The sequence below is a fragment of the Triticum dicoccoides genome, chromosome 4B, assembly GCF_002162155.2.
Source record: "Triticum dicoccoides isolate Atlit2015 ecotype Zavitan chromosome 4B, WEW_v2.0, whole genome shotgun sequence".
Classification (NCBI taxonomy): Eukaryota; Viridiplantae; Streptophyta; class Magnoliopsida; order Poales; family Poaceae; genus Triticum; species Triticum dicoccoides.
In genome coordinates this window covers 25,389,904-25,404,600 of record NC_041387.1, presented here as the reverse complement: position 1 = coordinate 25,404,600, position 14,697 = coordinate 25,389,904, and the positions used below count along the sequence as shown (strand labels likewise).

Genomic DNA, 14,697 nt, shown 5'->3' with positions numbered 1-14,697 from the left:
CCCTGTCTCCTGGACAGGGTGTGGGCCCCCTGGCCTATTTCTTTTGCTCATAAATTCTTAATAAATCCAAAACGTTGTTTCGTGGAGTTTCATGACTTTTGGAGTTGTGCAGAATAGGTTTCCAATGTTTGCTCCTTTTCCAGCCAGAATTCCAGCTGCCAGCATTCTCCCTCTTCATGGTAAACCTTGTAAAATAAGAGAGAATAGCCATAAGTATTGAGATATGATGTGTAATGACAGTCCATAATTCAATAAATATTGATATAAAAGCATGATGCAAAATGGACGTATCACGCCCCTTCTATTGGATCCGAAGAAGATCCTAGATTTCATTGACCTCTGGTATAAAGATCCAAACACTCCTCTCCCAGAGCTGGGCCTCACTCCTGGACAAAGTCACATGTTGACAGCGTTCATAACTGAAGAAAAGTGGAAATATGATCATGCCAGAATTGCTAAGAAAGCACAGTACAAGAAACAGCGTTATCTGAAGGATAATGTTCTCAAACTTTCACCTGAACATCTCCTCACTCTGCAAGCTGAGATCAAGAAGCTCAGTGATGAATTTGAAGCTTACAAAGCAGAGTGGCTGGGAGCCAAAGTCAGGTTTATCAAACTGACGAAGAAATTCACCTCCAATGTTGCTGATTCATCGCATATTGAGATTCCTCAGGCTGAAGCATCTGCCCAGGCAACTGAAGGAAATGCCAGCACCGTTGATGAAAATCAGGCTGCTGATGAAACTGCAAGTACCAGGACTGCTGAAGAAATTCCAGTCACTGATGAAACTGCCAGGGCAACCACTAGTGTTGCGCCCGAAGAACAAGTCAGGATAGCTGAAGAATCTGAAGCTGTGCCTGAAGAAATTGCTCAAGAAAGGCCAACTACATCAGTTGTGCCTGAAGAAACTGAACCAATTTCCTCTACTCCTCCTGTGCTAATGCCAACACCTTCTCCAATTCTTCCTTTTGCACTTGAAGTGAAGAAAACAAAGGCTATGGAGCAAGATGCTCTAAAGAAAAGGAAAGCATCTATTTCCTCAGAATCTTCTGCTCCGAAGAAGGCGAAGATTTTGACAAGCTCAATTGAGAACCCGGTTGATGTTGTTCCTCTCTCAAGCATGCTGAGGGAGTCCTGGATTAGGGGGTGTCCGGCTAGCCGGACTCAGACCTTTGGCCGGACTCCTGAACTATGAAGATACAAGATTCAAGACTCCGTCCCGTGTCCGAATGGGACTTTCCTTGGCGTGGAAGGCAAGCTTGGCGATACGATATGAAGATCTCCTCCCATTGTAACTGACTCTATGTAACCCTAGCCTTCTCCGGTGTCTATATAAACCGGAGAGTTTTAGTCCGTAGGACGAACAACAATCATACCATAGGCTAGCTTCTAGGGTTTAGCCACTCCAATCTCGTGGTAGATCTACTCTTGTACTACCCATATCATCAATATTAATCAAGCAGGAGTAGGGTTTTACCTCCATCGAGAGGGCCCGAACCTGGGTAAAAACATCGTGTCCCTTGTCTCCTATTACCATCCGCCTAGACGCACAATTCGGGACCCCCTACCCGAGATCCGCCAGTTTTGACACTGACATTGGTGCTTTCATTGAGAGTTCCGCTGTGTCGTCACCACAAGGAAGGATGCCGCATCCCGTCTTTAAAATACGGCGTCGTTGCTAAAGGACTGTCGGCCAAACTCTCCGGCTAGGCAGGTTTTTGATGACCGCCTGTCCGGCCGCCGCGCCAACGATGACCTCTCAGGCCACCGAAAGCAATCTTCACATCTGCACGGAGCTTGCCGAGAAGTTAGATCCGATAGAGCTCCTCTCCCTGAACGAGCTCTTGGATCGCATCGCGGCCCTAGGAGTCGCTACTGATTACGACCAGATTGGGCTTAAACCCGATCAGAGAGAGATTGACTCTCCCTAGATTACCCATCACGTCGAAGTGGTGGAAGAACAATGCGGCAAGTCTTCACCCGCCCTAAGGACCAGATGTGTCCGGATTCCTGATCCCTCCAAGACGGACATCCGTGGAGGGGAGGATGTCGCCCAAACCCTGAACCTAAAGTCAGACAACAGGCCCGATTCATTGAATAATATCCAAGAAAGCAAGCTTCCGAATTCGGAAACCGCCGGGCCCCTGAATCTTACATCGGGCAGGGTTCCGGATTTAACTCCACCGGCCCACCCAACTATACGGGATTTATCCCTAATATGGCAAGAGCCCGGAGAAACAGTACACCACTACTGGGCCAGATCCTCCTGGTTATGAACAGGATAAAGGACTGCCGTGAGAAAGAAGCAATTTCCCTCTTCTGCTACAATTGCACGGACATCGGAATCCTCAACGCCATAAGTCGCCGCGAAATTACACGATTCGCCGACTTGACATCCATAGTACGAAAGTACTGTGCGACTGAAAGCGTTCGGAAAACCGAAGATAAATTTTGGGACAATCCGGCCCCGAATGTAACACGAGTCCAAAACAAAAGAGCGCATTATCGCCAGGCATCTGAACCAAACATCAAAAAACAAAAACCCTCTACAGGGTACGGGACCGTATTGGAAGGATGGCTCAATGGACCCTGTAAAATTCATAATTCAGGGGAAGCCACACCAACGCACAACCTTAGAGCTTGTTGGATACTACGGCAGGTGGCCCGCAGTGGCGAGGAGCTTTTAACTCCAGCACCCGAAGAATACCTCCCCAGTACGGTGTCGACAGTCTTCGAGACCTTCACATCAAACAATGCAAGGAAATGAACGCTCCGCAACCTTGCCGAAGTCTACCAAGTGGCAACAATAAACCCATGCAGTGACACGGCTATCACCTTTAATGCCAGTGACGAACCTAAATTCCGGACAGCCCGAGCACCAGCCGCATTGGTCCTTAGTCCGATAGTGGACGGCTTCCGACTCACAAAGGTACTCATGGACGGCGGCAGCGGACTCAACCTCGTCTACGAGGAAACCCTGCGAAAAATGGAAATTGACTGGAGCCGCATTGAGCGAAGCAACACAACTTTTAGGGGAATAATTACAAGTCGGGAAGCGTGCTGTTCAGGAAAAATCACACTGGATGTGGTGTTCGGCACGCCGGATAATTACAGATCCGAGGAAGTCATGTTTCAAGTGGCCCCGTTCAGCAGCGGATAGCACGCTCTGCTAGGGCGAGAAGCATTTACAATTTTCCAAGCCATACCCCACTACGGGTACATGAAGCTCAAAATGCCCGGACCCAACGGAATTATCACTCTCGCAAGTGATCCGGACATAGCCTCCGCGCTGAAAACAAGATAGCCGCACTGGCCCTGGAGGCATTATCCGAGGCCCTAGCGGCCGAGGAATTAACGGTGTTGCGCTCTACAGTGGACAGGGACGACGTGATACTAGACAAGAGATCCAAGTCCACCTCTTTTAAACCAGCGGACGAAATAGTCAAATTCCAAGTCCATCCAACGGACCCTACAAAAACGGCCTCCATCGGGGCGCAACTAAAACCCGATGTAGACGCCGCACTCAGATACTTCCTACGAGAAAATTGGGACATTTTCGCCTGGCACCCCTCAGATATGCCAGGAATCCCACGCAGGCTGGCTGAGCACAGCCTGAACATCCTAAAAGGGTTTAAACCCATCAAGCAGACTCTACGACGTTTTTCCGAGCCCAAGAGACAAGCCATGGGAGAGGAGCTAGCAAAACTGCTGGAAGCCGGATTCATCAGAGACATAAAACATCCGGACTGGCTAGCAAACCTGGTGATGGTACCAAAGAAGGACAAATCTTGGCGCCTATGTGTCGATTTCAAAGACCTAAATAAGGCCTGTCCAAAGGACCCTTTCCCACTCCCCCGAATTGATCAAATCATTGACGCCACCGCAGGACACGACTCATTGTGTTTCCTCGATGCATACTCTGGCTACCATCAAATCAAGATGGCAGAGTCAGACCAAGCTGCAACGGCATTCATCACCCCATACGACCCATTCTGCTTCAACACGATGCCCTTCGGGCTCAAAAACACTGGCGCAACATATCAGCGCATGATTCAGACATGTCTGGCAAACCAGATCGGCAAAACAGCTGAAGCATACGTAGACGACGTGGTCGTCAAAACAAAACACGTCGATACTCTAGTAGACGACTTGACGCTCACGTTCGACAATCTCCGAACATATGACATCAAGCTCAACCCGAAAAAAATGCGTTTTCGGCGTACCGGCCGGAAAGCTCTTGGGCTTCATCATATCCGGTAGAGGAATTGAAGCAAACCCAGCCAAGATTCGAGCTCTGTCACAATTGGATACCCCAAAGGACCTCAAACAGATACAAAAACTGACAGGATGTGTGGCGGCTCTAAGCCGCTTTATCTCCCGCTTAGGAGAAAAGGCATTACCCCTCTACCGCCTCCTGCGGCGCACCGACCACTTCGAGTGGACGGATGCCGCCACAGCCGGACTCGAAGAAATAAAAGCCATACTGGCAACAAATCTGGTCCTGGCCGCGCCCAACACAGGCGAACCAATGCTATTATACATCGCGGCAACCCATCAAGTTGTAAGCGCGGTGCTCGTCGTCGAACGAGAAGCGGACGGACACAAGTTCCCCCTCCAAAAACCAGTGTACTACGTGTCCATTGTACTAACTCCATGCAAGTCACGGTACCCGCATTACCAAAAGATAGCGTACGTGGTGTTCATGGCATCCCGGAAGCTGCGACACTACTTTCGAGAGTGCTCCATAACAGTGGCATCCGAAGTACCCCTTAATGATATTATAAACAACCGCGACGCAACGGGCCGGATTGCCAAATGGGCCATCGAGCTCCTCCCGTTCGACATAACCTACAAACCAAGGCGAGCTATTAAGTCGCAGGTTTTGGCCGACTTCATCGCCGAATGGACCGAAGCCGAACTCCCTAAAGAGTACGGCGCATACTCCAACTGGATCATGCACTTCGACGGCTCCAAAATGTTGGCTGGCCTGGGGGCTGGCCTCATTCTGACGTCCCCAACCGGAGACACAGTCCAATACGTACTTCAGATAATGTACACGGATTCCAACAACACAGCCGAATACGAGGCCCTTTTACATGGCCTCCGGATGGCAGTCTCCATGGGCATTCAGCACCTAGAGGTCCGCAGGGATTCAAACCTCGCAATATCCCAAATAAATGGAGACTTCAATGCCAAGGATCCGAAAATGGCAGCTTACCGCAACGCCATCTTAAAGATGCCATCTCGGTTTGAGGGGCTTGAATTTCATCACATAGCCCGGGAAAATAACCAGGCAACAGACGTGTTGGCACGCATTGGCGCTAAGCGCGAGGCCGTCCCTCCCAACATCTTCCTAGAAAGGCTGTTCAAGCCATCCGTATCATGGGAAGGAGAATCCGGAAACAATAGCCCGGACACAGCTACACCGCCCCTCACCGAACATTCTGACACAGACGGGGGCTCCACCAACGAAACAACATTGTCAGCTCACGCAATAATGGCAGTGATTGCCCCTTGGACAGAACCATTCCTAGCCTACCTAACTAGGCAGGAACTTCCCGAGGATCAAAACGAGGCCCGCTGCATAGTGCGGCGATCTAAAGCCTACAAAGTCCACGAGGGAGAACTTTACAAGAAAAGCACAACTGGAGTCCTTCAAAGGTGTATCTCCGAAGAGGAAGGGCGAGACCTTTTGGCTGAAATTCATGCCGGACTTGGCGGGCACCATGCCGCAGCCCGGGCCCTTGTAAGCAAGGCCTTCCGTACCAGATTTTATTGGCCAACGACCCGGGCAGACGCTCAAGACTTAGTGCAACGATGTGTTGGTTGCCAGTTATTCGCCAACCAAAGCCACATGCCGCCTACCGCCCTACAAACTATACCCATTACCTGGCCTTTCGCGGTCTGGGGGCTTAACATGGTCGGACCCCTTAAAGGAGGAACCCACAAGCAAAAATATCTACTGGTCATGGTGGACAAATTCACCAAATGGATAGAAGCCAAGCCTGTAAAGACGGCCGAATCCGGACCAGTGATAGACTTCATATCCGGGGTAGTACATCGTTACGGCGTCCCCAATAGCATCATAACCGACAATGGCACAAACTTCACGACCGATGAAGTCAAACTTTGGTGCAAAAACATGGGCATCAAGCTCGACTATGCTTCAGTCTATCACCCTCAAACTAACGGTCAAGTCGAACGGGACAACGGTCTCATTATGAGCGGCATCAAACCCAGACTAGTGCGATCCCTCAAGGAATCTAACACGCACTGGGTAGAGGAGCTTGACTCCGTACTCTGGGGGCTGCGGACCACGCCAAATCGCACTACCGGATTCACACCATTTTTTATGGTATACGGCGCAGAGGCAGTACTGCCATGCGACATAATCCATGACTCACCTAGAGTGCGCATGTACGAAGAAAGAGAAGCCGAGCTCAATCGGCAGGACAGCTTGGATGCATTGGAAGAGGAGCGCGACGTGGCAAAAGCTCGTTCTGCATTCTATCAACAGCAGGCTCGAAGATACCAAAGCAGAGAAGTACGGGCCAAAACCTATAACGTTCGCGAACTAGTTCTACGCCTGCCGGACAAGAAAAAGGATAAATTAAAGCCCAAATGGTAGGGCCCCTTCATAATCGACCAAGTACTGACCGGCGGAGCATACCGTCTGCGAAACGCATCGGATAACCGACTCGAGCCGAACCCATGGAACGCATCACGCCTACGAAGGTACTACGCCTAGCGCCAGACTCCATGTTCGTTTCCTTCCTCCATCCCTTTGTTTTATTTTTTATTTTTTTATTGGCAGTCCGGGATTTTGTTCCTTCTCCCTACCCCCTTTTTCTAACAAGCCCTTAGGGGCTTGCTTGTGCATTGTTCGCACAAACCCGACGCGCTACCTGCGCTCATAATACCTGGGGGCTTCTTTACCAACAAGTTTATATAAAACGGGCCTCATGCCCAAAACATGTGTGATGCTTCCGCATGAACCTTTTATACACCATTATATGCATCGATATGACTTAAGTTTTGGCCAAGCTGGGTTGCCTGGCTCCTGTGCTTACCCCTACGTTCCCGTTCGTTCGGCTAGGTGGTAAAGGGAGCACCTCTGCGATTGTTACTGTCGGGTCAGCCGAATGTGTACCTCAGACTGCGTGAAGCCGAAAGCTAGCGTTCTTAAGGGAATATTCGGTTTGGTGAACTAAAAGATGATCTTTCGTATTTATTCATTTGCCCCCAGATGCTTTTCTGCCCTTTATGGCAGTTCGGACATGCACTTTAGGGCATGCCTCCCAGGGAAAGGAACCCCTAACGGAACTATTCTCCCTCGAAGATGTTTCTTACTAACCATGTAATATAACATAACTAGTTGGGCACTTGTCTGCTAAAGCACTTATGACCCCTACGCCTTGTCTCCATGCATGCCCCGGTTCTTACATAATCGAGAGGGTATTCGGAAACACTCCGGTCTATAGGGTCCAGAGGTCGAAGCAAAAAGGTCCGCAATGACAAACGATCTACAATCCGGCTAGAAGACATTTTTTATGTCATTTTTACAGAGTCATTCCCACTCGGCATATTCGGCTTCAATACCATCCAACAGGCGGTCTAATTTACAGTCCTGTTGGGAATACTTTGCAGCCAGCTCCACCTGGCCATATGCTAAGCTGACTGGTATCTCCTTTCCGTCCGGACCTATAGGGCCGACCTCGGCCATGTGGTTTGGGTCAGCCTTCGTGTACCGAGTCTTCACCATGGCCCAGGCCTCCCTGGCACCTTGACGGCAAGCCGATATCTTCCACAACCGGAAGCGCTGCCGCACTCCCTCCAGCTTCTTTGTAAGCTCCTCAAGGCCTTCGGGCATGGAGAGGGATGTCCACATAGCCTGGATGACGCTTTGCATTGTCTGCCGAACTCGTTCGTGTAGTTGCAACAGCTTGGGAAGAAGGTCTCCCGTTGAACCAGGCATTTCCTCCGCAGGACGACCCGTCAGCAGACCTACAGACATAGCTCTGTTAATCGACTTCCTCGCCGAATTCTTTTTTTGAAGATTCGTTCAAGCACTTACTAAAAATGCCGCGTCGAAGTCGCCAATTCTCCTTCACGGTAGAAGACAACTGAATGCGAACATCTTTCAGTTCCTCGCCCAGCTGGGTATTGGCATCTTGAAGCTTGTTCTTCTCTTGCCTCACCCTTGTCAGCACGCTCTCGCCAGCCTTTAGTTGGCGTAGGAGTTGTTGCCTGTCCGCATTTACTCCGGCCTCATCTGCATTATTATCGTCAGGGTTGCACGCCTGCCGCATTTTAAAACGGAAGTATCTTTCGAAGTATATATTACCTGCGGGCGCCCCCGTGACATTTTCTGAAGAGGCTAATGCGGCCTCGAGCTAGGCCTTGCACTCTTCGAGCTCCTGGGACAATTGCGTATTCTTCTTTGTAAGACACTGCATAACACATGATCCTTCAAACAGTTATCTTCACTGTTTCAAGTCTCAGGGGCTACTGACATATATAACCTTCAATTCTACTCACCTGTATGTCTTTCACATACTGCTCCCTGGCTCTGGCTAGACCATTTTGAGCAGCACGGAGATACGCATCTCCTGTATTAAAGGCGTCCAACACCTCCGGGGAAAAACACGCTTCACGAAGAACAGTCCGGCGACGCCTGTGGTTCAGGGCACTCTCCACCTCTGAATTGGTGGCAGATAGCCCGTCGGCATCCTCTGTCGGAGGAGCGCCCGAGGCGCGTCCCGTGTCCGCCTCCGCTTCCGGACCCGGCCTCGAACCTTGGCCGGCAGACATAGTCCGACGGGCTCTCTTCTTTCTAAAAAAAATCATGAGCATTAGTAGGACTCAAGGGCATAAACCCTAGGCGTTAAATTTGCACGCCATACCGTTGCGCCGGAATCTCGATCTGGTCCGCACTTCTTTTTGACCCGCCTGGCTTCAGTGGCCCTTGTTGGCTTCCCGCCGTGGGCTCGGCCTTCCGCCTCAAGGATTTACCCTGCGAAACGCTGTTAGTATACGGCGTGCAAGATAAAGCATGAGAATACTGGGACTTCGGTCTTAATTACCTTGGAGGCTGGAAGTAGTCCGGGATAGTCGACCGTAATGGCCACTAAGGAGTTACCCTTACTCAATTGATGAAATACTCCATCAATCAACTCCACGCATAAGTCCGGATCTTCTTGGGAGTCCGGATCGAGGGACCGTTCCGGGTCCTCGGGTTGTGGAGCAGTGTTGTTTATTTCCTTCACAGCCTGGCGCAGCTCCTGTGTTTAAACATTACTACACTAAGTACTCAACCACGGGAATTTCAAAAGCAGATGGGCAAGTGACAGTGTCCGCTCACCCAACTAGGTGGATTGTACATGGAGAATCCGCCTTCCGGGTTGACACGGAGGAATTCTTCCTCTTCCCCCTTATATAAAGCGGATAAGATTCTCGTTAAAGTGGCGGCCAAATCTGGCCCCTTGCGACTGCACCGGGTAGCGTCATCCTCCCCGTTGAAATCCCACATGGGGTGGCCTCTGTATTGAAGCGGCTGCACCCCTCGCGTAATGCATATGTCCATGACCTTGATCATGATCAGTCTGGAATGAGCCAATAACCTTATCCGGCTCATCAGGTACAGGACGTCCCTGTCAGCTTCCCTCTGAGGGTTCCGCGGGCGCCAACTCAGGCGCTTTTTCAACGGGGCGTTATTGAAATCGGGGAGGTCGATCCGTACAGGGTCCGGCAGGGGGACGCCATCTATATAAAACGAGTCCGAGGGCCAGTCTTCGGACGCCCTCTTTGGGGTGCCGGATAGATATCCGGTCCCGGCGATGCGCCATAGTTCGGCTCCGCCCACCTGATAAATAGACCCCTCCTGAGAATGGGGCACAAGGCAAAACAACCTCTTCCACAGCGCGAAATGGGCCTCAACACCCAAGAACAGCTCGCAGAGGGCCACGAAGCCCGCGATGTGCGAAATGGAGGCGGGCGTGAGGTTATGTAGTTGGAGGCCGTAGAACTCTAGCAACCCTCGGAGAAACGGATGAATTGGAAACCCAAGTCCTCTCATCAAATAAGGGACTAAACATACCCGCTCTCCTTGAGAGGGATTGGGAATGCCCTCCGCCTGCTCTCCGCCGTTATAAGCAGCAATCTCGGCTCGAACTGGGACCATATATGCTGGGGGGAGGAGCCCCTTCGATTGAAGCACTAGTAACTCGCTATGCGGGACGGAGCACCGCCCCCAATCCCCGGGCCGAGGGCTGGAGGCGCGAGAGGAGGAGCGGCACTGACTGACCATGGTGGAATGGATCTCTGTTAGAGACGCTCTGATGAAGACTCGCAGAGGGAAGATGGTGTGAATTGGATCTATATCCCCGTCTCTTTTATGGGCGGCTCATTAATGCAACCAGGGGGGTAAGTGAAAAGAAAATCCCCTGGCTTTTTCGCATTCGTTTGACGCGTGGAAGATGGTCATTATGGGGCACAGAAGTCAAGGAGGACAGCACGCACTAGAAGCCGGACACTATTCGACGGATACAAGGAATTTGAAGGAGAACCCGCCTTACAATGCCTAAGACAACTTGCGCGCCGGACTCGACGTCATTGAAGCCTGGTTCGGGGGCTACTGAGGGAGTCCTGGATTAGGGGGTGTCCGGCTAGCCGGACTCAGACCTTTGGCCGGACTCCTGGACTATGAAGATACAAGATTGAAGACTCCGTCCCGTGTCCGGATGGGACTTTCCTTGGCGTGGAAGGCAAGCTTGGCGATACGATATGAAGATCTCCTCCCATTATAACCGACTCTGTGAAACCCTAGCCCTCTCCGGTGTCTATATAAACCGGAGAGTTTTAGTCCGTAGGACGAACAACAATCATACCATAGGCTAGCTTCTAGGGTTTAGCCACTCCGATCTCGTGGTGGATCTACTCTTGTACTACCCATATCATCAATATTAATCAAGCAGGAGTAGGGTTTTACCTCCATCGAGAGGGCCCGAACCTGGATAAAAACGTCGTGTCCCTTGTCTCCTGTTACCATCCGCCCAGACGCACAGTTCGGGACCCCCTCCCCGAGATCCTCCGGTTTTGACACCGACACATGCCATCAAAGGACCTTGTTCCTTTTGGTGAAGAATTTCATATTCCTGAAGAATCTGCTAAAGAAGATCCCCCTGCTGCTTCCACAGAGCAGATGGATGAAGAAATTGATGTTGATGTTATCACTTGAACTCCCCTGGTACCATCGCCAATGCCTCAGTTCACAGCTGAAGAGGCCGGCATTGAAGAAATGGAAGTGGATGAGGATGTGGACATTGGGAGCACCACACCTGTCATGAATGATGACTTTTGGGAAAGTCAGCACCCCAACTCTCCAATGTTCACACCCCTACAGCAAACTCCTCAGTCCCCTATACCCACTGAAATTCTTATGGGCTCTGATGAAATTCATACAACTCCTTTGTTTCATGAAGAGATTCCAGTCACTAGTGATGATGAAAGAGATGATGAAGAAATGGAGGCCCAGGCTGCTACTGAAGCAAAAGCTGATATTCCTCAGCCTGCGGCTTCGGAGATTGACATTCCTAAAGTTATTCTTCAAATAACACATACTTCTCAGCCACAGCCGAAGAATCCATTCTCCAAGACTCCGAAATTCAAGGCTGACGCTTTCTTCAACGAGCATGTATTCTTCACTGATTACAATCCTTATGACTCTGCTCGCCTGAGGAGGAAGCGCTTCTAGACTGCCAGCCAAGCAAATTTCTATTCTTCAGTGCTCTTCAACAAAGACAAAGTCTTCGACCATGCACATATTCCTCGTGTTGATATGGAATCACTACCTTGCTTCACACTAGTCCTCGCTGCTATTCATGATGCTGGATTGCTCAATTTCTGCACTGATATCTGTGATTGGAATGAAAAACTCATTCTTCAATTCTATGCGACGCTGCACATCACTGGCAATGCTGAAGATGTGAACTCATGGGTGTTGGACTGGATGACAGAAAACACTCACTATAAGGCACCTGCAATGTGACGCCCCCGATTCAATCGTACACTAATCATGCACGCAAATGTGTACGATCAAGACCAGGGACTCACGGGAAGATATCACAACACAACTCTAAAACATAAATAAGTCATACAAGCATCATAATACAAGCCAGGGGCCTTGAGGGCTCGAATACAAGTGCTCGATCATAGACGAGTCAGCGGAAGCAACAATATCTGAGTACAGACATAAGTTAAACAAGTTTGCCTTAAGAAGGCTAGCACAAACTGGGATACTGATCGAAAGAGGCGCAGGCCTCCTGCCTGGGATCCTCCTAAACTACTCCAGGTCGTCGTTAGCGGCCTGCACGTAGTAGTAGGCACCTCCAGTGTAGTAGGAATCATCATCGACGGTGGCGTCTGGCTCTAGGGCTCCAGCATCTGGTTGCGACAACCAGGTAGAAGGGAAAGGGGAAAAGAGGGAGAAAAGCAACCGTGAGTACTCATCCAAAGTACTCGCAAGCAAGGAGCTACACTACATATGCATGGGTATATGTGTAAAGGGCCATATCGGTGGACTGAACTGCAGAATGCCAGAATAAGAGGGGGATAGCTAATCTTGTCGAAGACTACGCTTCTGGCAGCCTCCGTCTTGCAGCATGTAGAAGAGAGTAGATTGAAGTCCCCCAAGTAGCATCTTCAAGTAGCATCTCCAAGCAGCATCTCCAAGTAGCATCGCATAGCATAACCCTACCCGGCGATCCTCCTCTCGTCGCCCTGTAGAAAAGCGATCACCGGGTTGTCTGTGGAACTTGGAAGGGTGTGTTTTATTAAGTATCCGGTTCTAGTTGTCATAAGGTCAAGGTACAACTCCAAGTCGTCCTGTTACCGAAGATCACGGCTATTCAAATAGATTAACTTCCCTGCAGGGGTGCACCACATAACCCAACACGCTTGATCCCATTTGGCCGGACACACTTTCCTGGGTCATGCCCGGCCGCGGAAGATCAACACGTCGCAGCCCCACCTAGGCAAAACAGAGAGGCCAGCACGCCGGTCTAAACCTAAGCGCACAGGGGTCTGGGCCCATCGCCCATAGCACACCTGCACGTTGCGAGGGCGGCCGAAAGCAGACCTAGCCTAGTGGCGTTCCAGTCCAATTCGGCGCGCGCCGCTCCGTCACTGACGTCTGAAGTGCTTCGGCTGATACCACGACGTCGGGATACCCATAACTACTCCCGCGTAGATGGTTAGGGCGTATAGGCTCGTAGCCAACTCAAATCAAATACCAAGATCTCGTTAAGCGTGTTAAGTGTCCGTGAACGCCGAACAGGGCCAGGCCCACCTCTCTCCTAGGCGGTCTCAACCTGCCCTGTCGCTCCGCCACAAAGTAACAGTCGGGGGCCGTCGGGAACTCAGGCCCACCACTACCTGGATGGAGCCACCTGCCCCTTCAGCCCCCAACTCCGTACAGTATCACAGGTAATGTAACAGTGTAAAGTATATAGTATATGCCCGTGATCACCTCCCGAAGTGATCACAACCCAGTAGTATAGCATGGCAGACAGACAAGAGTGTAGGGCCACTGATGGAACACTAGCATCCTATACTAAGCATTTAGGATTGCGGGTAAGGTATCAATGACTGTAGCAGCAATGACAGGCTATGCATCAGAATAGGATTAATGGAAAGAAGTAACATGCTACACTACTCTAATGCAAGCAGTATAGAGAAGAGTAGGCGATATCTGGTGATCAAAGGGGAGGCTTGCCTGGTTGCTCCGGCAAGAGAGAGGGGTCGTCAACTCCGTAGTCGAACTGGTCAGCAGCAACGTCGGTCTCGTAGTCTACCGGAGAGAAGAGGGGGAAGAAATAATGAATACAGAGCAAACAAAGCATCACAAAATATAACAAGGCAATATGCGGTGTTCGGTGTGCCCTAACGCGGTAGTAGGTGATACCGGTGAAGGGGGGAAAACATCCGGGAAAGTATTCCCGGTGTTTCGTGTTTTCTGACAGATGAACCGGAGGGAGAAAGTTGCGGGTTTGATATGTTAGGGGTGTGTGGTGGACGAACGGGCTACGTATCCGGGTTCGTCTCGTCGTTCTGAGCAACTTTCATGTACAAAGTATTTTCATCCGAGTTACGGATTATTTTGTATTAATTTTTAAAGTTTTATGTCATTTTTAGAATTAACAGAATTAATTAAACCGAAAATCATTTTATCACGTCATCATGATGTCAGCATGACATCAACAGTCAACTGTGGACTTTGACTAGTCAATAGACCACTCGGTCCCACATGTCATTGTCTAAGGATAATTAAACAGGTTTAATTAGTTTAACTAGTGATTAGGTTAGTCTAAACAGAATTAATTAAGTTAATTAATTTAGTTAATTAATTAATTGACATTTTTATTTATTTATTTTTATTACTTTTTTTTGTTCTGGGGCTGTGGGGCCCTCGTGTCATAGAGTCAATGCCTTAACGGGCGCGGGCACTGGGCTTCGCCCCGGTCGTGCAGGCGCGTGCGCCAGGCGCCTTAGCGCGCGGACAGGGGGGAAGGGGACGGCGTGTGGTCCGGCACCGGCGACCGTGGCCGGTGCAGGGCGGCGCGGCGAGGCCGGCCGGAGCTGAGGGGAGGCGCGCTGGCATGTGCGCGGGGCGCCAGAGGCGAGCAGCGCAACGACGAGCGA

The 14,697-nt window shown here is 50.4% G+C and overlaps 1 protein-coding gene across 1 annotated transcript in view; it reads left to right on the top strand.

The window, feature by feature from the left end:
• The first annotated feature begins 400 nt into the window (after positions 1–400).
• Positions 401–14,697, top strand: part of LOC119292450 (proteasome subunit beta type-2-like) — a 79,800-nt gene continuing 65,503 nt past the window's right edge. The window contains exons 1-2 of the mRNA XM_037571288.1: positions 401–601; positions 674–749. Coding sequence (XP_037427185.1) covers positions 401–601; positions 674–749 — 277 coding nt within the window. The remainder of the gene's footprint in view (positions 602–673; positions 750–14,697) is intronic.